This window comes from Oryctolagus cuniculus, chromosome 18 (genome assembly GCF_964237555.1).
Source record: "Oryctolagus cuniculus chromosome 18, mOryCun1.1, whole genome shotgun sequence".
Lineage (NCBI taxonomy): Eukaryota > Metazoa > Chordata > Mammalia > Lagomorpha > Leporidae > Oryctolagus > Oryctolagus cuniculus.
In genome coordinates this window covers 68,576,354-68,596,987 of record NC_091449.1, presented here as the reverse complement: position 1 = coordinate 68,596,987, position 20,634 = coordinate 68,576,354, and the positions used below count along the sequence as shown (strand labels likewise).

Here is a 20,634-nt window from a genome sequence, read left to right as displayed (position 1 = left end):
CCCGGCCGGTTCAGTGCTTATCACTCCCAGAAGCAGCGTGTTCGCAGCTTGATAAAGCGGCGGCGGCTGTGCTGACGCCGCAGCAGCCCCACGTTTCCGCAGGCTCCGAGCCCCCGCCAGGCCCCCACCCCCGTCACCGCCGGCTCCCTGACACCCTGGGGCTCCCGCCTGGCGCCTGTCCTGGGTTAGGACAGGGTGAGGAGGAAGAGGGGGTAGGCTAGGGAGGGACAGCACGGGAGGAGAGCCTGGCTCCCAGGAGGAACGGGGCAGGGGCCTGTCACCTCCCCCACCCAACCAGGATCCCGCCAGCCTGCCCAGGGCCCTCCCTGCCCCGGAACCCAAAGGGCCTGGCCTCCCTGCCCCCCACAGCTAGACCCCGAAGTCAGCCCGGGGCTGCCCCGTCTCCCACCCTGGGGCAGGAAGCAGCAGCTGTCAGCCAGCGTGGCCGTCCCGCCCCCCGCCCCCTTGGGGTCCAGCCCTGTGCTGCTGTGGGCACGGCAGGAGCCTGGAAGGGCCCGACTGTAACTGCCCAGCCCACCTCACGCCTCTCCCTTGACCCCTGGAGAACCGAGGCTGCACCACCTCCTCCGCTGGCCACCCCAGGCTCGGCACTCGGCTGGGGCAGGCATGCCCAGCGCCCCCCGCCCCGGCATAACGCCGGCCACTGCAGCTTCTTGGATTGGCTGAGAGCGCCCTTGTTTCCCCCAACAAAGGGTCAGTGTCTGACCAGGCCCGGCTGACCGTGCCCGGCTGATAACCATCGGAAACCCCACCTGCAGCGCATCTGCTGCGACAGCTCCATCGGGGTCCCCAGACCTCGCTGGGCAGTGTGGGCGGCTGGGAGGGGGTGGGGGCCCCTGGGGGTGCGGCCCGGTCCAGGGAGCTAGGAACTCCAGCAGCCAGCAGGGCACGGGAGGGTCAAGGCCGAGAGCGGCCGGGGCGGGGGACCCGATGAGGCCCCCACGTGCCACTCAGCCGCAGGCCGTGTCCTCTCTGGCCTCGGGTTCCTCCCACTCCCTGGAGCCTGCGAGGAGCCCGTGCACGGGCGAGAGGACCGAGGCCCCACAGGAGGCTGTGCACCCGGCCCGTGCCACTGCAGCCGCCCCTGCCGCCTCTCCACACGGCGCCAGGCACGGGAGTGGGCCGAGGGCCCGGCGGGGCGGCAGGACGAGCTGCGGCGGGGTCGCAGGCACGAGGGCCTCTGCACCCCGTGCCAGCCCCCACTTCACGCCGGGCAGGAAGCAGCAGAGAAGGAGCAGCCACTGCTGTCCCGCCCCTCCGGGCCCCGGCCAGCCTCACACAGCAGGACCCAGCAGCCAGCAGCCCGGCCCTGTCTGGGGCATGCCCAGCTGGGCTGCCTGTCCAGAGAGCCAGCAGGAAGTGGGCACGGTGACCAGCTGGGGAGCTGGGTGGGGCGTTGAGTCCTTCAAGCCATCACCTATCCCAGACAGACAGGAGGGCAGTCGGGGGAAGGGCCCTGGCCAGGGTTTGCCCCGCGGCGAGTCTGGGCGCTGCCATGCCCACGAGCCCTCGGCTGGGGAGGGCTGCTCAGACCCCATGGGTCAGGGGTGGGGAGGCGGGCCTGAGGCCTCTGCACAGACCCGGCCTTTCGGCAGGGCACTGCCAGACTTGACAAGTGCTTGCCAGCCATGGGCTGCAGGACGCCCAGCGCTGGAGGGGGCGGGGCCATTTGCTCGTACATCTGTCCATCCACCTCCTGCACCTGACTGCTCGTTTTGGGTCCCTAAGATCCTGGTGGGAGGGGGAGGGTCACCAGCAAGTCAGTGGCAGAACCAAGACCCAGCCCCCACGCCTGATGCAGGGTGTGCGGGAGCAGCGCCCGTCCCCACGGCGGGGGCAGGGTCGCTGCATCCGATCTGCACTGCCGCTCACTTCCCCTTCCCTCTCTGCGAGCCCAGTGCTGGCGGCTGAGGACGTCTCAGGGGCCGGGGGGGGGGGGGACCCGCGAGCTGAGCTCGATAAGGGGCCGCGGGGCCGCACGATAAGCGGGGTCTTGGGAACCAGGCGTCTGCCCCACGCATCCGCACCCTCGGCGCCTCGCCGGGCAGATAAGGGTTAATCAGGACTGAGTTCTGCATGAGATAGGGCGGGGTGGGGGCAGGGAGTGCTGCTGGGGGCTCAGGGTGGGCAGATGAGGGTCCCACCCTCCCTCTGTGTCTGATCTGGGAGACCTGGGCAGGTCTTACCCTCATGGGTTCTCAGTCTCCCCACCTGTGAAATGGGTGCGTGGGTAAGGGTCCCTTGTGGGGGTCAGCAGCACAGGCCTATCTGTCTGGGAGGGCACATGGGGGAGGGAGCCAGCTTGCAGCCTCTCCTGCCATGGGCCTCGTCACCACACCCGGGATTCCTTGACACAGAGTGCGGGGGGGTGGAGCTCCAGGCCAAGCCATCAGCCGCCTCCCGCGACTGGGGGGGGCTCCTTCCTGGCACAGCTTCCTGCCCACCACGCCCACAAGGGGCCCCCAGGCTGGGGAAGCAGAGGCGCAGGGCACGACACGGTGGGCAATGGCCTAACGCTACAGACCCCAGAGCCTGCGCTCTGTGCGATGGGATGGCCTGGACACGAAGGGGGACGCCTGTGTGCTGGGCCAGCCCCCGCAGCCTCTCAGCTGGACCCTCGGAGGCCCCGCCAATATCGGCGGCCGAGGCCAGCACAGGCCCTGCCGCAGGGGTGCGTGGAGTGAGGGCCGTGGGCATGGGGTCCCAGGGCCTGCAACCAGGGGCTCTCCTGTAGCTCCCCACCACGCCCGCTGCCAGAGCTGCCAGGGACAGCGCTGGGCCCAGGGGCTGGGGCGGCCAGGCCCAGAGCACCAGCCCTGTGTGCACCGGCTCCTGTTCGCTGCTCCAGCCACGCCTGAATGGACACAAAACCGGCCGAAGCCTGGCCATGCCCACCCAGAGGGCACCGGAGCCTGGGCGAGAGGACCCAGCCAGAGGATGCTTGGGAACAACACGGCATCTCCCAGCCCCCCGCCGCTGGTGTTGTGTAGGACAGGTGCTGATGGTCCCCCCATGCCCCCGCCAGAGGGAGGAGGCCCTCGAAGTCAGCCAGCAGTGGACAACAGGACGGGGTGGCAGCGAGGGGCTGCCCAGGTGGGGGCTGCTGCCCACCAAGGCACCGTCCCCGGCGCCGGTCTCCCAGGGCCCGCGTGGGCGACCCCTGCCCCGGGCGCTGCCTCTGCCCTCCTGACCCGGCAGGCCCAGCCCCCCCGCCCCGCCTCAACTGCCACTTCTCCATAAGGGCCCGCATTGGGTGCCCTCCTCCAGGAAGCCCTCCTTGGGCCCCTGGGCAGGTCACCCCACTTCCCGACACACCACAGCCAGTGTTCCCAGGTGGGCCAGGGCCTCAGGTGGGTACAGGTGGACACGGCCATGCACCCCGTGGGTGGCAGGGGCCCTGGGTGGGGCTCCTTACCAGTTCTGCCTGCCGGGGGGACGAGGCCGCCGTCTGGATGCTCCCCGGGAACGGACCCCAGGCCAGGCCCTGGGCGAGGCCGCGCCGGGCCCGCACGCGCCTCTGGCCGTCCTGTAGCAGCAGCTCCAGCTCCTCTGTGGAGACAGGGAGGCGTGAGGCAGGGGCAGCCGCGGGGCCTGAGGGCCGGGGCCAGGCCAGCGCTGTGGGCCTTCTCAGGGCTCCAGTGGCTGCAGCTGGCCCCGAGATCTGGGACAGCTGCTGTCAGTGGGGCTGTGGCCAGCAGAGCCCATGGGAGGCGCCCGGCGGGACGCCCCCGCCGCTGCCCGCACGCACCAGGGTGAAGACAGCCGTGCAGGGACACTCAGGAGCTCGAGGGACCGCGTCCTGCACGGGATGGGCCCTGACTCCAGCAGCAGTGTCCTCCTGAGACAGAGCGAGCGGTCAGGAGAAGACGCGGGCAAAGGCTGCTGGGAACTGCCAGAGGCAGGCAGAGCCCGACCGCGACGGGGGCTTCTTGCCTCCGCGTGTGGGGACAGAGGCGGCTGCCTCATGCCCCAGGGGCGCCCCCACCCCTGGCCCTCAGAGCTGCCCTCTGTGAGCCTGGGCGCCTGTTCCTGGGGCAGCACGGATGCCGCTGGCCACTCCCTTGGAGGCTGCTCCCTGCCAGGCCACCCCAGGGCTCCCCAGGCCCATGGTGGCCTCACGTGGTCTGGCCTGGCCCCACTTCCTGCAGCCGCACTGCACAGGCTGTGGCCTTAATGGGCCCGAAGATCAGATAAAGGCCCTAATGGCGGAGATAGCATGCAAATGCCCCTGGAGGCTGCGGAGCCTTGGCGGGCTTTGTCCTCCGGCAGATAAGATGGCAGCAGCCCAGCCCACAGCCACCGACTGGGGCCGCCTCCCAGGATGCCAGGGTCCCTGGCCTCCCTCCCGCCTGCCCCGTAGGGCCTGGCACCAAGCATGGCCCATGTGGGCCGGGCCATCCTCAGCTCAGGACAGGGAGTGGCCTGGGGAGTGACAGGCAGCCTATGCAGCCAGGAGCTGAACCCCAATGCCCGTGAGGGCCATGGCGCTCACGTCCTGGGTATATGGGTGCCTCTGGTCCCCACATGGCTGCCCTCTGCGGTGGGCGCCCACTCGTCTCCCAGCCGGCGAACGGCTCCTCTTCAGCCCCACCCACCCCAGCTCAGGGCGGTCGGGCCGTGGGGTGGCACCCAGAAGCTCCAAGCTTCGCACGAGTGGGCCCCGCCCTGGGCTGCTGGCTTCCTGCTGCACCTGTGGGGCCCAGTGGCCGCTGGCTGGGACGGACGGAGCCACGTGGCCACGCCACCCTCTTTAGGGGAGTTGTGGGTCCTTGTTTCCCTCTTGGGGTCCAGGCCCCTTATGGCAGCTCCCAGGCTGGGTGGGGCACGGAGCCCCCAGTAGGAGCTGGTCACTGCTGAGTTGAGGGCTTTCGCTGGAGGGCAGCAGCCCCGCCCCTCTCCCACTGGAGGCCACCCAGACGTGGTGAGGGCCAGCGCAGCCCCCGCCAGTCACGCTGGTGCTGTGTCCTGGCCCCCCACGGCCAGCTCCCGGCCCCACTGTGCACCCAAGGCAAACGGCCCCATGTGCTAATCGGCACTCACGGCCGTGACCCGAGCCTCCCAGATAAGAGTGTGGCTGGCACTTCCCTGGGTATCGGGCAGTGCCCGGGAGAGGGCTGGCTCCTGATAGAGGCCAGCGTCCTGTGCCCCTGCACAGCCCACTCCTGCGGGGTCTGCCGGGGACCAGGCACGGCCACGACAGCCACCTCCTGGGCCAGCGGCCAGCGTCGCTGTCCCCGACGAACTGGACAGCAGAAAGGGCACCTGGCGCGGTGCTTATGAGGCCACTCGGGACCCCTGCACCCGCTGTCGGAGCCTGGGCTCGAGTCCAGGCTCTGCTTCCAATCCTAGCTTCCTAAGGAGCCCTGGGAGGCACCTGCCACCCACACGGAGACCTGCACCGAGCCCCCGGCCCCGCCCTTGGCCCGGTCCGGCCTGGCCGCTATGGGCATCTGGGGACATGAAGCAGCAGATGGACGACCACAGCCTCTCTCCTCGCCTTTCAAGTAAATACAAGGAAATAAAGATTTAGGACACAGAAGGGGCGCCTGCTCTGGGTGGATGTGGGGCGTGGCTGGGGAACGGCCCCCTCAGCCCCTGCTTGCCCCGCCTGACCTGGGCAGCTGCCCACAGCGGCCTGACAGCGGCCTCTCCTGAGCTCCCCTTTCCTCCTCGGCCCACACGGGCTCACCAAAGCCCGGGGGGCCCCGGCCGGGACCCTCCCCCAGCGGAAGCAAAAGCGCACAAGCAGTGTGGGGTGAGTGAGGCCCCGCTCCCGGCAGGCCCAGCCAGGCTGGGGATGAGTGTCCCACACGGGTCGGACGCATGGTGGCGGCCATGTAGACAGCGGCTCAACAGGAAACCTGGGGCCCTGAGGGGCGCGGCAGCCCCCGAGCCGTGCCCGGAGCTGGGGGGAGGGGGCACCGGAAGCTCCGTCCCCAGCTTGTGGCTCATTGCTCACTCAGTCACAAAACCCCACGGGACGCTGGGGACAGGGCTGGGCCTGGGGGCTCCCAGGGACCCCTGCGGTGGCTGCGCAGGCCGCTGCCTGTTCTTCCGGGACCCCGGCTCCTGGCCTCCACCTCCCCCGGGAGCCCCGTCCCGACCGGGACGCAGGGAGTCCTCCCAGAGCACAGCAGGAGGCACTCGGGGGTTCATGCGGGGAGCGGGGGGCCGCACAGCCTCCTGCCCCCCGATGCTGGCTCTGCCCACTCTCGCCTCAATGTCCACTCTCAGAGCGGCCTCCCCGGAGGTCCAGGTTGCCGGATGGGGGCCATCACCCCAGGCGAGCACTGGGACAAGCTCCCTACGGCGGCGCCGGCCTGTCGGTCCCTAAGCGTCTGCAGCGGAACCAGAGGAGGACTCGCCGACTCTGCAGAAACCCGCTTCGGTCTCCACCCCGAGCAGTCCCTTGGGGGCCGGGGCAGCTGGGATCAGGCTCAGGAGCCACACGAGGGCCATGGGTGCCCTGGGTGGACAACTGGGTCCCGGAGCCGAGGCCTGTGGTCAAGCTCCACCTCTGTCCAGCTGGCTCTGAGCCTCGGTTTACTCATCCGTGCAAGTGGGCACCAGCACGAAGTCCTCCCACGTTGCAGGGCACACGTCCACCCGCGTGGCCAGCACTGGCCTCTCTCCCCTCAGCACTGCCAGCAACAAGAAGCTGCCCCAGGTGACGGGACCCCTCAGGACGCGGGCAGTTGCCAGCCCTGGCCTCCGACGTGGGCAGCAGGCCCTGAGGGAGGACGAGAGGGCTCGGCCGCCCTCCCCCTGCACCTCTACCCCAGCTGTGGTCTGTGGTCAGCATGCGGGTGCCCACCCCGGGGTCACCGCCAGCACCCGCTTATCTAATCGGCCCATCACTCCGTCCGGCCCGCCCCACGGCTCTCCCAGGCCAGCTGGGCCCAGCTCTGCTGGGAGCTGCCCTATCTCGAGGATCGTGCTGTTTGCCTTTGATAAAAGTCACAGAAAGGGAAAGAAAAGGGAGCAGGGGAGGGGGAGGAAAACCCCAGCCAGGCAGGGTTCTAGAAGTCTCTGCGGCCACAGGGCAGGCCGGCCGCCTGGGCCCTGAGAACATGTGCTCCCCACACATCTGCGCAAACACAGCGGCCGGGCCGGGAAGGGCCAGCAGCTGCCCCAAGGTCGCCCCGCAGGTGGCGGGGGCCCGGGAGTGCTGCGGGGAGCCAGGGCCTGGGGCCTGCCGCTGGCTCTCATCTGGGACCAAGTGCTGAAGGGCGGGGCTGACCCACGGCTTGGGCAAAACGGGCCATGCCTCCTGCTCCCTGTGGCCGGCAGGGGGCACAGCAGGCCGGGGCAGGCTTCTGGACCCCAAGCCCAGGACCGCGCCCCTCCCTCCTTGGACAGCGCGGGCGCATGAGCACAGGCTGCCGAGAAAGGCAGGGTCGGCTGCCCCACAGGCTGCGCGCTGGGCAGAGCCGGGCCTGGGCGTCCCAGGGCCAGGACCCCAGACGGCGCCCGCCGCGGCCCCTCTGCGGGACTTCACACGGTGCTGTGCCCAGCGCCGCAGCACGGCCACAAACAGCAGCAAAGCCCGTTCCACGGTGGGCAGCTGTGAGGGTCTCCCCCGCCCCACGTGCTCCAGCCCTGAGGGCCCCGGTGGGCCTCTGCAGCCCGGCCGGGCCCCTCTGCCCTGCTGGCTCAGCGCGGTGCCCGGCGTCTGCTCCCTGAGTCCTTGTGCCTTCTCACGCCAGGTCAGAGGTTACCACGCGGCTCCAAGCTCCAGAACTTTCTCTGCCTGTTTTCTCCGGAATCCGCAGCAGTGTCTGGCTGCACCTGCCCGAGGGCCCAGGGGCCCTGCCTCGCCTGCAGCACCTGCTGGGCTCTCGCTCCAAGTGCCCGCCCACTGTGCATGGCGCCACCTCCTCTCCCCGATGCCGGCATCCATGTTCCCTGGGGCGGGCAGCAGAGGGGGCTGTGCGATGGCCGGCAGGGACTCTGCTGGGGACGGCCGGGACCAGTGAGTGCCAGCCAGTGTCCACTGCAGGCCTGTGCCCAGGAAATCTCCAACAGTGCCCCACTGCACTGTCCACAGAGCGCTGACCACTTTTGGGCACTGTGTCCCCTGGGCACAGGGCCTGGGCCAGAGTGGACATGAGCAAGGCCCAGGCCCCTCTGTCCCTGCCCCGTGCCCGCCTTGGAAAATGGGAAAGGCAGAGCCTCCCAGAGAGCTCAGGCCCCCCTCACAGCATGGCTGGGGTCTGGGTCCCCTGGAGGGGCCCGGCCTGGGGCCTCCGGGGACAGGGGAGCCAGCCCCCAGGCTCTGGAGGCCCCGCCCTGCCCCACCTGCCAGCTGGTGTCTGTGAACTTCTCTCCCTATCGCTAGGAACATCGCTGGGATTATTGATTTTTCGACACAAAACAACAGCCCATCTTTATCGGGCTGAACCCTGGCCCCGGCTAATGGCAGCGCTGGGACTGCCTGGGAGGGCAGGCAGTGCAGGGTGGGGCCCAGTTCCCCCCAGACCGGTCCTGGGCGGGCGGAGGAGGCCTGGGGGCTGCGCTGAGCCCCAGAGTCCAGGGTAGGAGGCGGCCTTGGGCTCTGCCTGCGCCCTGCAACCCGAGACGAGCTCCTGGGGGTGGGGTGTCTCCCACACCTGCAGGCGAGGCAGGAGCTCTGCCCAGAGAGAGGCCCGTCCCTGCTCCCTACCCGGACAGCACTACCCCACCGCCCTGAAGTGGGCACTGCTGGAGCCCTGAGACTCAGGCCACGCCAGGCCCCCCGTAAAGCTGAGCGCCGGGTCTGGGAAGGTAGTGAGCCCATCAGCTCCTGGCCCCGGCCCGCATCCTCTGCTGCCACTCGGCTCCTTGCACAGGGAGGCATCGGTGAGGGGAGGGCCTGGGGTCTAGATGGGGCGCCAGGCCTCAGCCCCAGGCCAGCCCCCCATGAAGTGAGTCCCTGGAAGTCAGGTGGAGCCCACAGCGCCTGCTTTCACATCCAGGGTCGAGACCAGCTCGGGCACAGACAGGATACCGAGGGTGAGGGAGGACCGGGGTTTGCAGAGAGTGGCCGTGCACCGAGGCAGGCGACACGGGGCCCAACCCGGGCCCTGAGCCCCTGCTGTGCCCAGTTCCTTCCCTCGGGGAGGCTGGGAAGAAGGAAGACAGAGCCTCTCAGGATGACCAGGAAGGGTCCCCAGCTGGGCCTCTCTCAGGAACCTCAGGGCCTCCAGGGGCCTGGCTCACTGTCCTGCAACAGCCAGGCCCAGGAGTCTGCAGCCCCGGGTGCTCGGGGCCACGCCCACACCCTCCCCACTGGCCACCGTGACCCTGCCAGGGCCTGGGTCTCCAGGGGCACTCAGGGGTGGGCGGGGTTTCAGGAGAACCAGCCGAGGCACAGGGCTGGGGAACCCGTCCCCCCCCCCGCCCCCACTTGTGGCCAGGACGCACACGTGGGCCTCTGCGTGGCATTTGCTTCTGCTAGAATCACGCCTTCCCTTCTTGCGGAAATTCTTAGGACCCAAAAACAAACCAGAAAAAGCCTCGGGCTGCTCTCCTGTCCAGCCTGCGCACCCCGGGGCAGGGGGCCGCTTGGGGACAAGGGCCCAAGCGCAGCCCAGGACAAGTGTCCCCGAGCGTGGACACTGTGGGGACTGCACGGCGGAAGGGGCCCACAGGATCCCACCGCATCCGGCGGAGCTGGTCAGACAGCACACCGAGGCCCAGGGAACTGTGGGACAAGCCCCAGAGCCCTCGACGCCCGCAGGGCACCGGGCATCCCTGGGGCAGGGGGGCTGGAGGGGCAGGGGCAGGTCCTGGGCTGGCCTGGCAGGCCCCTCCTGAGCAGTGAGGCCCGCGATAGCATCTCGCTCATCCCAGGCCCGCTCGGCCCTTGCGGGCAGGATATGACCAGCCCTCGAGCCGACAGCGGCCCCTTTGTCCTATCTCCCGGGACCGATCTTATCGGCCACGTCCACGGCCGAGGCAATGGAAAAACGCAGCGAGGGAATAAAAAGTTGTGCAGAGACAGAAGAGTAATAAATAAATAAAGAGGGGCTGGAGCGGGCGCGTGGCAGGGGGGGCCGGGGCCCGGGTCACCCGGCCTGTCTCGCCGCTCCCCAACCTCAGTTTCGTGCAGGGGCTGACCGCGTGACCGCTGCCTGTCCCCACTGCCACACTCAGGGCCAGCGTGGTGCCCCGGCTTCCTTACCTCCTGGGCAGGGGGAAGTGGAGAAGCCAGGCCAGTGGAGGGGAGGCTGGCCCAGCAGTGACCCCAACACATTCCTAGCCAAGGATGTACCCTGGGGGGCGCAACGCTCCGGAAAGGGGGGACGGAGGTGCCACCGCCTGCCACCCAGGCTCCCGGCCGAGGTCTCCAGTGAGAGGGGCAGCTGGAAGCCAGATCTGCCCTCACGCTGAGTGTTGGCATACAGGTGACACTGACTTGTCACCGACACGGGGCGGTGGGTGGCGGTGTCACCTGAGCGCCAGTGGTCCCAGTGACAGCCCCCGGGAGGCACCCAGCATGTGTGACAGCACTCACGGCCGCCCACCTGCCCGAGTGCCCCTGCTCATGCGCGCCCGCTACCCTGGGCCCCGGCTCCTCCCACACACACACTGGTGGGCACTTCACCAAAGAGCCAACCGGTCGGGGGTGAGCTGCCATACCCTAGGACGCACAGCCAGGCCCGGGGGGGAAGCTTCTGGAAGGTGGTTCCAAGGCTCCCCAGGTGGGAGGTGCCGGCAGGCGCAGGCTGGCTGGGCAGGAAGGGTGGGAGGACCAAGGAGGAAGCGGCTTGATTAGCCGCCCTGGCCGCAGATGGTCGCACCCGGATGGTGGTGAGGTCAGTGGGTAGTGTGCGGCCGGGCTGGGCTCCCACCCACCAGGAGCCCAGAGGACCCCGGCTCTGGCTGTGCCCCTCACAGGACACCCCTGTCTGGCTGCCCTCTGTCCACATCCACTGGGAGGGTGCTGAGCTTGAGAAGGGGGGGCCCAGGCAGCTGGGCTCAGGCTCGGTCCTTCTCAGCCCCCGACGTTGGCTGCCTGGCTGCTGGGAGGGCAGGGGCTAGGCCCTGGTGTGTGAACGCAGCACCGGGGCCTGGGGACAGGGTGATGGAGCCCATGGCCCGCTTGCTCCTCCCAGGCGCCTTGGTGGGAGCTGTGGTGAGAGCCAGGCCAGAGAGGCGGTGTGGCTGTGGGTCCAGCAGTGTGAGGTACAGGGCCGCTGACCACAGCCAGGGGGCTGCCCAGGGCGAGGGGGCCTGGGGAAGCCCTGCCCCAGTTCTGGGGGTGTAGGAAGAGGCTCTAGGCCCCCTGCCGGCCCCCACGAGGTCTCTGGCTCTGTCCGCAGGGCCTGGCTGGGAGGGCTGTCCTGAGCTTTGGGGTGGACGCAGGCCTGGGTCCCACCCCCACTACAAAGCCTGTCTCCAAGGCAGCCCCCCCTCTGGAGCCCTGTGGTAAGTTGCCCCTCCTGCACACCACCCGCCGTCCTCCGGGCCCTCCTGAGGCTCCGTCTGCTGGCCCGGCAAGGCCCACCCTGGCCCCCGCACAGACCCGCTGCCCTGTCTCCACGTGACTCCCTGGCCTCCCTGCCTCCTCGGGCCGGCTCCCGACATGAGGTCACGCCCACGTGCAGGAGACCCAGGCCCCTAAGGTAGCCGCAGGGTCCCTGCAGGGGCTCGGGCTCGGCAGACATCAGCTCCCCCTGGAGGGGGCGGTGAGGCCTCCCCTGGGGACGCCCGGGAGGGGGGGCTCCTGCTCCAGCAGCTGACCCCAGGCTGACCCCGTCATCTGCCAGCGCCCCCTCCCCCGCCTGTTAGTCTAAGACAAATAGGCTTGGGACTGCAGCGCCAGCCGGGCGATAACAGAGCCCCGAAGTGATGTTCCCGCCCACACAGGCTGTCTCCCGGCTGTCCGTCAGCACAGGCCGTCCTGCCGCGCCACCGCCCAGCGCACGATAACTCGGCCCGCGCTGAGTCACAGGAGCATGGCCTGGACGGCCCGGCCACCCGCCCCATCCAGGCTCCACGGCCAGGGCCGCCAGCCAGCATCTCCGGCCCCTCAAGCCGCCTCCTGCCCACGCGCCCAGGGTGCTGACCACAGCCCCCATGCGCGTCAACAGCCCCATTCCACGGCCAGGAAGACCGAGCCCGGCCCTCCCAGGAGCCCAGCGTGGAGAGCGCTGGAGCCACGAGAAGCTTGGGCCCCGGGCCACACCCTCACCCCCGCCCCCAGCGTGTGCCAGGCCTGCGCTTGCTGGTGCGGCCTCTGTGGCTGATGCCGACCTGCAGGGCTGCAGGGAAGCGGAGGCCTCCCCCTTCTGCCCCCAGGACTCGGGACGGGGCGTGGGACAGAGCCAGGGAGGACGGCATCCCTCCGTGTCTGGCCGACCCGCTCTGTCAGGAGGGGTACCAAGGAGGAGCTCCGGGCCGCAGGGGCCCCCTTCCAGGCCTCCGAAGACCAAGCACCAGGTGCTGGCTGCCGGGCTGCGGCAGCGACCGGAGGCTCCCGGGCGCTGAGGGCCGAGCGGGCTGGGCGCCGCACCCTGCGGGCCTGTCTCCCTCGGCAGGGAGAGGGCTGACAGCAGCCCTCGTAAGAGGGGCTCAGCGCTCTCACACCAGCCCAAGGTCACTCCGCTGTGCCCTAGCAAGCGGTCAGGCCCCGGTGAGCTCCATCGGAGGTCCTGTCCCAGGCAGGGGCCGTGGGCGCAGGGGGTCCCCCCGTCTTAGCTCTGGGGAGCCCCAGCCCTTGACACTAGGAGCCCCTGTGCCCTGGAGTCAGGGTGAGGGCAGGAGACCCTGGCCCTCACGAGCCAGTTTGTGGCAGGCGGGACCCGATGGGCAGAGGCACCTGCGGCAGGCCAGGGCTGCCAGGGTGGGGGTGAGCCTGGCCCAGGCTCTGCCTTCTGTCCTCACTGTAGCCTGGGCCCGAGGTCAGCGGCCAGCCACTCCCCACACCCCTGCTCTCCCTCTCACCCCCCCAGGCCAGTCCCTGCTCCCCACGGGAAGCTCTTCCAGGAGGTGGGCGCCCACACTGACCCCCAAGGACAGTGGATGCTGGGTAGGGGTGCAGGCGGCTCTCCTGGGCCTCTTGCTTGTCTCCAGGGAGTTCCGGAACCATGAACCCTGCCAGGCCTGGGATGGCAGCAACAGTCAGGGTGCCGCGCCGCGGGGCGTGTGCACAGCCAGGCCGGTCTACGCTGCGGCAGCCGCGCTGCGTCCTGGCCGTGCCCTGCCCCTGGGGAGGTCTCCCCCACAGTCTTCCTGCTCCTCACGGCTGCCCCAGGCCAGGCTCTGCCCAGCTGGATTTCGCTTTGTGAGCAGTGGTGACTGGGGAAGAACTCCTGGCCAGACAGTGGCACGGCAAGGGGATGGACGGGGGCCTGAGCCCGAGACGCCCTCGCCCTGGGCTCGAAGGCCCGGGCACCGCTGCCTTCCTGGGCCGGCCGCAAGGCTGCCCTTCGCCACCCCACCCCACGGAGCCGGGAGCCCCGGGCCGCCTGCTCGCCTCCCCGTCCTGGGCACCCGCACTGCCTCCCGGACAGATGGAGGCCGGCCAGCTGGGAAGCCTCACTTGGTGCTGGGGGCAGACGGGGGCGCGGGGGCTGCTCAGGGGAGCGAAGGCGGCATCAGGCGGGGTGGACCCCAAGTGCCAGCTCCCCTGCCCCCCGCGCGGAGGCCGGCCCCGGGGACAGGGGACCCCACAGCACATCTGGCTGCTCCGATCCCTTCCTTCCCCTGCTTCCTGGGCCCGGCGGACACCACACGTGGCTGTGAGGTGGTCGACAGGCCTCGGGAGCCCGGAGTTGGGGGAGCCGTGGGCCCCGAGGTACAGGCCTCCGTTCTCGTGCGGCTGCTGTCTGCCCAGCCACCTCCATGGTGACCGGCAATGAGGGCGGCCATGAGGACGGGGCAGGGCACTGGGGCGTCCCCTGCATGCGGTCGCAGCTGCTGCCCCGGTGAGCAGCACAGGGCAGTCCCTCTCCCACAGAGCTCCGGGTCAGGAGCAAACAGGGAGGGGCTGTGGCCCACTCAGGCCTGGCCAGAGGGACTGTTCGGGCAGCGCTCGCCACACACGGGACCTCCGTGGGCCTCTGCTCCAGCCTGACCCTCTGTGCCCCAGAGTGGGGCACCGCAGCATGGCTGGGACCTGGGTCTGCCCCCGAGACAGAGATGGTCGGCGGGATGGGGGAGGAAGCCCCTCCTTCCCCCTAGACAGAGCATACAGGCAGGAGAGGCCAAGCAGCCGGCCCGGAGGCGCTCGGCGGGGCTGGGTCCCCTCGGGAAGCAGCAACCCCAGAGCACGGCCACGGCCACGCACGGCCACGGCGTCCGAGACCTTGGGAGGCGGAGAAACCACCGAGCCCCCGGGACAGTGGGCGCCACACGGGGGGAACCCTGACATGGCGTCCACGGGGACGAGGGGGCTGGTGCACGTGGGTGCCTCCTGGGGTCTGTGGCCCCTCCTCTCCTGGGCTGCCGCTGCCCATCTTCTGGGATGGGCATCTGCATGGGGCAGTGGGTGTCCGAGTGGGTGTCCGGCACTGGCTGAGCACATGCAGGGCTAAGCCCTGGGTGTCAGTTCCGTGCTGGGGGGGGTCCCACCTCACCCAAGACAGGGCCCAGTCACCTCCCCAGAGCAGACGGTGCCGGGCGCACTGGGGCCCAGGGAGGCAAGACCTCGTGGCAGGGTCCCCAAGCCAGGCAACGAGGGGCGGGGCCTGCACGCATTCCCAAGCCACTGAGGCTGCAGCCCAGAGATAAGGAAACTGGCTCAGAGAGACGGGGTGGGGGGGGAGGGAGACGGGGTGGGGGGGGAGGGAGACGGGGAGAGAGAGGGAGAGGGAGAGGGAGAAGGAGAGAGAGAGAGATGGGAAGGGGGGGAGGGAGAGGGAGAGGGAGAGGGGGGAGAGAGAGAGAGAGACGGAGAAGAGAGAGAGTGGGAGAGAGAGAGAGACGGGGGGGGAGAGAGAGAGGGAGAGAGATGGAGGAGGAGAAAGAGAGAGAGAGAGGGAGAGAGATGGAGGAGGAGAAAGAGAGAGAGAGAGGGAGACGGGGGAGAGAGAGGGAGAGATGGGGCAGAGAGATGGGGAGGGGGGAGAGAGATGAGGAGGGGGAAGGGAGGAGAGAGAGAGTCGGGGGAGGGAGAGAGAGAGACAGGGAGATGGGGCGGTGGGGGAGACAGACACAGAGAAACAGGAGACAGAGGGGAGGAGGAGGGAGGGAGTTGGGGGAGACGGGAGTGGGAGAGAAACCAAGGGAGAGATGAGGAGTGACGTGGAAGGGGAGCGGGGAGGAGGGCGGGGTCTGGCCCCACGGGGACAGCAGCTGGGATGTGCATCCCTGCCACACCCTGGCTGCCATGCCGGTCACTGGGCGCATTGCTGCTTTGGGGCCCTGATGCCCCACCCCCGGCCTGGGCCCCCAGGAGATAAGGGCCTGGCCTCCCTGGGCGATAAGTGCGGCCTGCGTGGGGTGTGATAGGCGGTGGCTGCCGTGGCGGTTGCCCGCGGCCGCTTATCTAAGCCCATCGCTGCCCACTGCGGGGCTGACGGGTGCCCCAGCCCCCAGGCATGGACAGTGCAGGAAGCTGGGGGCATAGCCACGCGGCCAGCCGGCACGCCCGGGCCCCAGGCCCCAAGCAGCTGCTTCCCCGTCTCAGGGGCAGGAGTGAGGACACGGCCGTCTCAGGGGCAGGAGTGAGGACACGGCCGTCTCAGGGGCAGGGGTGAGGACACGGCCGTCTCAGGGGCAGGGGTGAGGACACGGCCGTCTCAGGGGCAGGGGTGAGGACACGGCCGTCTCAGGGGCAGGGGTGAGGACACGGCCGTCTCAGGGGCAGGGGTGAGGACATGGCCGTCTCAGGGGCAGGGGTGAGGACACGGCCGTCTCAGGGGCAGGGGTGAGGACACGGCCGTCTCAGGGGCAGGGGTGAGGACACGGCCGTCTCAGGGGCAGGGGTGAGGACACGGCCGTCTCAGGGGCAGGGGTGAGGACACGGCCGTCTCAGGGGCAGGGGTGAGGACACGGCCGTCTCAGATGACCACAGGTGATCATGGATGCTGATGGCAGCATGGGCTCTGCAGCCCCTTGCCCGACCCTGGACGTGGCCCCTGTTGCTCTGTGCGGGGGTCACCATTGTGCTGGTCTCGTGAGCACTGCCCAAGGAGGTCCCACAGGCACATGGTGGTCCCTGTGGCCCCAGCATCCACTGACAACGCTGGGATGGGTGGCCGACGCTGCAGGCCGCGGGGCCCCCGCCCAGCCCGGAGCCCGTGTGTGGCCAGCGTCAATGCTGCGTTCCCCCGTCTGCCACAGGTGCTGGAGGACGTCCACACGCCCGCAGCCCTTCCTGCAGCAGAGGGTGGCCCCGAGGGCCCGGCAGGCCCCCAGCGCTGGCTCACCCAGGACGTCGGCTGAGTGCAGGGGCTCAGTGGACCCGGCGTCACGGTCTGGGGTCACCATGTGGGCCGCGGCCCCCAGGCGAGCCCTGCTCTTGCTGGCTTCCGTCCACGCCACAACGTCTCCCCCGACACATGCCGCAGACATCACTAACAGATCGCCCACTCTTCTCCAGGCGCCTGGGGTCGCACACTCGTGGCCCACAGGGCAGTCAGGAGACCCGGGGGACCCCAAGGGAGAATGGGACTCCTGCCCCGGCAAGGTGAGAGCCCAGCACGCAGCTTCCTGGCACCTGTGTCTCGGCACAGACCGGAGTCTCACTGGCGTCCTCAGCCCACGGCACGCTGCTCTGTGGGCTGGGTGCTCAGTAAGTACCCATGGTCTATGACGTCCTGGCGCAGGCGCTGGTCCTCTGTCCCACCTGCCTTCCAACAGGGACCAGCGGCGTCCCCCACCTGCCTCTGCTGGGACAGCCGCCTCCCCCTGGCCTCCAGCTCTGGCTCTCGGCTCTCGACAGAGCAGCCTGGAAAGGCTCCAGGGTGGCCTGTGCTCCCTGGGTGGAGCTGCTGGCCAATGAGGAAAGGCAGAGGCACCCGGCACCCGCCTGCCCGCCCCTCACCACGGTCCCCAGGGAGGTGGCCGTGTGGGACATGCATTCGGGCCAGCCGCGAACTCGGGGGTGACAGGCCGGACACCGTGGCCCAGGGCCGACCGGGTGGGTCAGCACAGAGCCCTGTCCCTGTCTCACACGTGGCTCAGGAGCGCGGGGGTCCTCTCCTGCTTCCCAGGAAACCCCAGCACTTGCCCAGGGCACCAGGGACATGGCCGGGACGGCCCCCGCGGCTCCTGCCAGCACGGCACTCCCAGCCACCCTGCTGGCTCCTTGCCGCCTCGCGGGGAGGGATCTTCCAGAGGCGTCGGCTGCACACGGGGCCTGGGGTGTCGCACACGCATGATCCTACTGCTGGCTGGACCAGCGGGTCTCCGGCCACCCAAGCACCTAGGCGCCAGCTCCCAGCAGTCGGGGCCCTGGGGCGCCTGGGTCGGGGGAGACGCTGGTGGACCCTGGCCCGCCCGATGGTTACCTGGCCCCCTCCAGGGGCTGCCGTTCTCTCGGGATGCCGTCTCTGGCTCCGGCCCCTCCATCTCCTCGGGGCCTCCTGGGGACATGGGGGCTGCTGGCGGCGGAGGCGGGCCAGTGTCTGTGGAGAGGAAGGCAGCGTCACCGCCCTGCTGGGCCGCCCTTGGGCCGGGGGTGGGGCGAGTGGGCAGCCCCAGGTTACCCCCTCCCGGCTCACTGGACCAGGAGGGGCTGGGGGAGCCTCCAAGAACCTGCAGCCCTCGGTGATGGCGGCAACGGCTGCTCCAGCCGCTCGCAGGAGCCGGAGCGGCACAGGCTGTGTGGGGCACGCCCAGGCCAGCGGGCACGCGCATGGCCTCGGCTCCCGGGCTCCCGCGCCGGCCCTGCACCAACTCCAGCCCAAAGGGCATATTTGCCTTCCCGGCTGGGCTGATAGCCACAGCGGCCCCCAGTCGGTGAGCTCCCAGCAAAGCCCCTCGGTGACGTCACACGCCCCGCAGACTATTAATACCGGAGATAAGGCCCGCGATTAACATCAAATAAATCAATCGCGCAGTATAAAAGTCCTATTATTTTTGGCTATAAATCAAAGTGGCTGGCATGTGAGCCCCGGCCACTGCGCAGGCCGCGCTGGACCCGCCTGGGCTGAGCGCCCCCGCGCCGCCTTATCGCGCCCATCGGCTATCACCGCGGCTGTGCCAGGTGCGGCCCTGGCTGTTCTTTCCAGCTCCTTCCCTGGCCCCACCCCCGCCCCAGCAGCCCCAGCTCCCAAATCAGATAAAGGGCCTGGTTCCCCGGGAAGCTGGCTGGTCAAAGTCCACCGGCACACACCACCTGCCCTTTCAGCCCCGGGCCCCCAGGAGCGCACCCCCCCAGCACCCGAGACACCGCAACAGCCGGGGATGGGGGCGGCCGCCTCCCCGCTCGCTCGCAGAGGCGGGAACTGCGGCCCAGGCCCTGAGGGCAGAGGGACAACACCTGCCGCACCCTGGGCTGTGCAGGCTCCGGGGCCGGAACCACAGCCGGCCCAGGCCCTCCACGTGGCCCAGGAGCTGGCTGCCCTCCTGGGCCGGGGATGAGGCTGTGGGTTCTGCAGTCTGTGGCTCCTCCAGCAGAGACCCTGCCACTCAGACGGGAAAGTGCTGGGCGGGTGGGGGGCCAGGAAAAGGGGCGCCCTCCTGCTGGGACCCAGGTCTGTCTGGGGGCTCCACCCCCCAGCCCCAGACCTCTCTCTGTCCACCCTCCATCCTGCCCCAGGGCGACCGCCCTTGCTGGTGCCACCGCCTGGCACACCTGTCCCTGTGGACCACCCTGGGGTCTCTGTCTCATCACTGCCCACCTGTCCATCCTCCCACATGGCCTGGCCACTCCACTAGAGAGAGTCAGACTGTGTGCAAAGGGTCTTAGGTACAGGCGTGGGGCCACCCCCCGTACGCGAGTGGAAGCAGAAGTGGGAGGAGCCCACAGCCAGCCAGAGGCACCCCAGAACAGGTGCTGTCCCCCAAGACTCAGTGTCCCCATGGAAGGCAGGGGTGAGGGTACCGGCCCCCCCGAGCGCCTCCATCTCAGCAAGGCCGCTTGTTGTAGGGTGTCTGGGGCATAGCTGATCCCCACAGGGGTCTCCTGGGGTGAGGGTGGGCACTCCCAGGCCTGTTCTCAGCCCGGGAGGTGCTCTGGCCCCAGGAGGGTCCAAGGAGAGCAGAGGTGCTGGGGCAGGGGAGGGGAGGCAGGTGGCCGAGTGCAGCTGGGTGCAGCCTGGGTCCCATGCCCCGGCGACTCGCCCATCGTGCAACCCTGGGCCAGTCATCAAACCTCACGCTGTGAAATGGGTCGGCGCGGCCCCATCCCACAGCTGTAAACGGAGGCCGGAAGCCCACTCCCTGTGAGAGCCTGTCTGTCCACGGAGGCTGAAGGCGTACCTCTCCCCTCCTCCCTGGACACCGCCATGGCCCCCAGGGAACAGGCCACCCCAAGATGGCCACTGAGGCCCAGCAGGGAGGAGACCCTGCGAGGCCTGGCTGGGGAGGGGAAGGGTGCGCGGCGGGCTCCGCCCCACTCACCTGCTCTGCACGGGCTTGGGGGCTGGGCCTCCCCCGAGGCCGCGGGCTCCGGCTGTGCGGCCTCGCGCTCGGCGAGGGTGGCGTCCGTAGCCTGGGCTTCCTCTCCGGCCTCCATGTCTCCGAGGGAACCTGCGGACACAGCCGGGGGGACCCATGAGGAGCCCACCCCCTCCCAGCACAGGCCCAGGTCCGTGTGATCTCGGACTTGAGGTGCAGCCGTTCTGAAGCTGGGGTCTCCCCTGCCCCTCCCTGCCCTACAGAGGACCTAGCACCCCACTCCGGCCAAGGCTGGGGTGCCAGCCCTTCTCTGGGTTGCCCCCCACCACACTGGAAGCCGTGGGAACAGGGGTGGGCCCCTTCTAGGCTGGACGCCCCTGGGCTTGCCCCCGCTCTCCAGCCCCTCCCTCTCCGTTCCAGCGGTGTGGTCAGGCCAGGGGAGGGGGGCCCAGGCCAGCGCCCAAGTGGCTGCCCATGAGCCAGGGCTAGGGCTGCGCCCCGAGCACAGCTGGGTGGCACCTGGCCACCATGTGGAGGAGGCAGTGCCCTCTGTAGGCCCCCAGACCTGGGGGGGGGGTCCCGTCTCAGCGGGGGCCTGCCACCCCCAGCCTGGGTTTGCAGCGCGGGGGAGGGGCAGAGCCTCCTGGCTCAGACGCCTGCTCAGGGAAGAGGCAGCCCAGGCCGAGAATTCCGGGCACACGCAGGTGTCTGGGGTGGAGGAGCCAGAGGGAGGGCTGGGCTGGGAGCGGAGCGGAGCTTCCGGGGCCGACCGCGTCGCTGGGACCCTCTGGGAGAGCCCCCAGGCCTCTGCCGGTGCTGCCAGGAGAACGAAGCCGGGCATGGCTCAACACGCGGCTGTGGCCGGTGGCCGAGGGGACACTGGGCGAAAATGGACGGCTCCCAGCGGGACACAGGGCACAGCAATGCGCCCCAGCCGAACACAGCGGCGAGTCCCACAGGGTGGTTGGGAGGGTGGCAGAGAGGGGCGGGCCGCCGGGAGGGCTTGAAGGGCACCACGCTGCTGGCACAGAGGCTGAGGAGGGCAGGCGTGGGGCAGCCCAGAGCGTCCTGCCAGGGTCACTCTGCAGCTGGGGTCCTGCCCTGGGCCCAGCCCTCGGCCCC

The 20,634-nt window shown here is 69.8% G+C and overlaps 1 protein-coding gene across 3 annotated transcripts in view; it reads right to left on the bottom strand.

The window, feature by feature from the left end:
• Positions 1–20,634, bottom strand: part of ZFPM1 (zinc finger protein, FOG family member 1) — a 48,945-nt gene that overhangs the window by 10,861 nt on the left and 17,450 nt on the right. For all 3 annotated transcript variants that reach the window (XM_070061902.1, XM_070061903.1, XM_070061901.1), the window contains exons 2-4: positions 19,516–19,644; positions 17,460–17,576; positions 3,437–3,570 (exon numbers count right to left, since the gene is read on the bottom strand). In XM_070061902.1, the coding sequence (XP_069918003.1) occupies positions 3,437–3,570; positions 17,460–17,576; positions 19,516–19,630 (366 nt within the window). In that variant the 5' untranslated portion in view covers positions 19,631–19,644. The remainder of the gene's footprint in view (positions 1–3,436; positions 3,571–17,459; positions 17,577–19,515; positions 19,645–20,634) is intronic.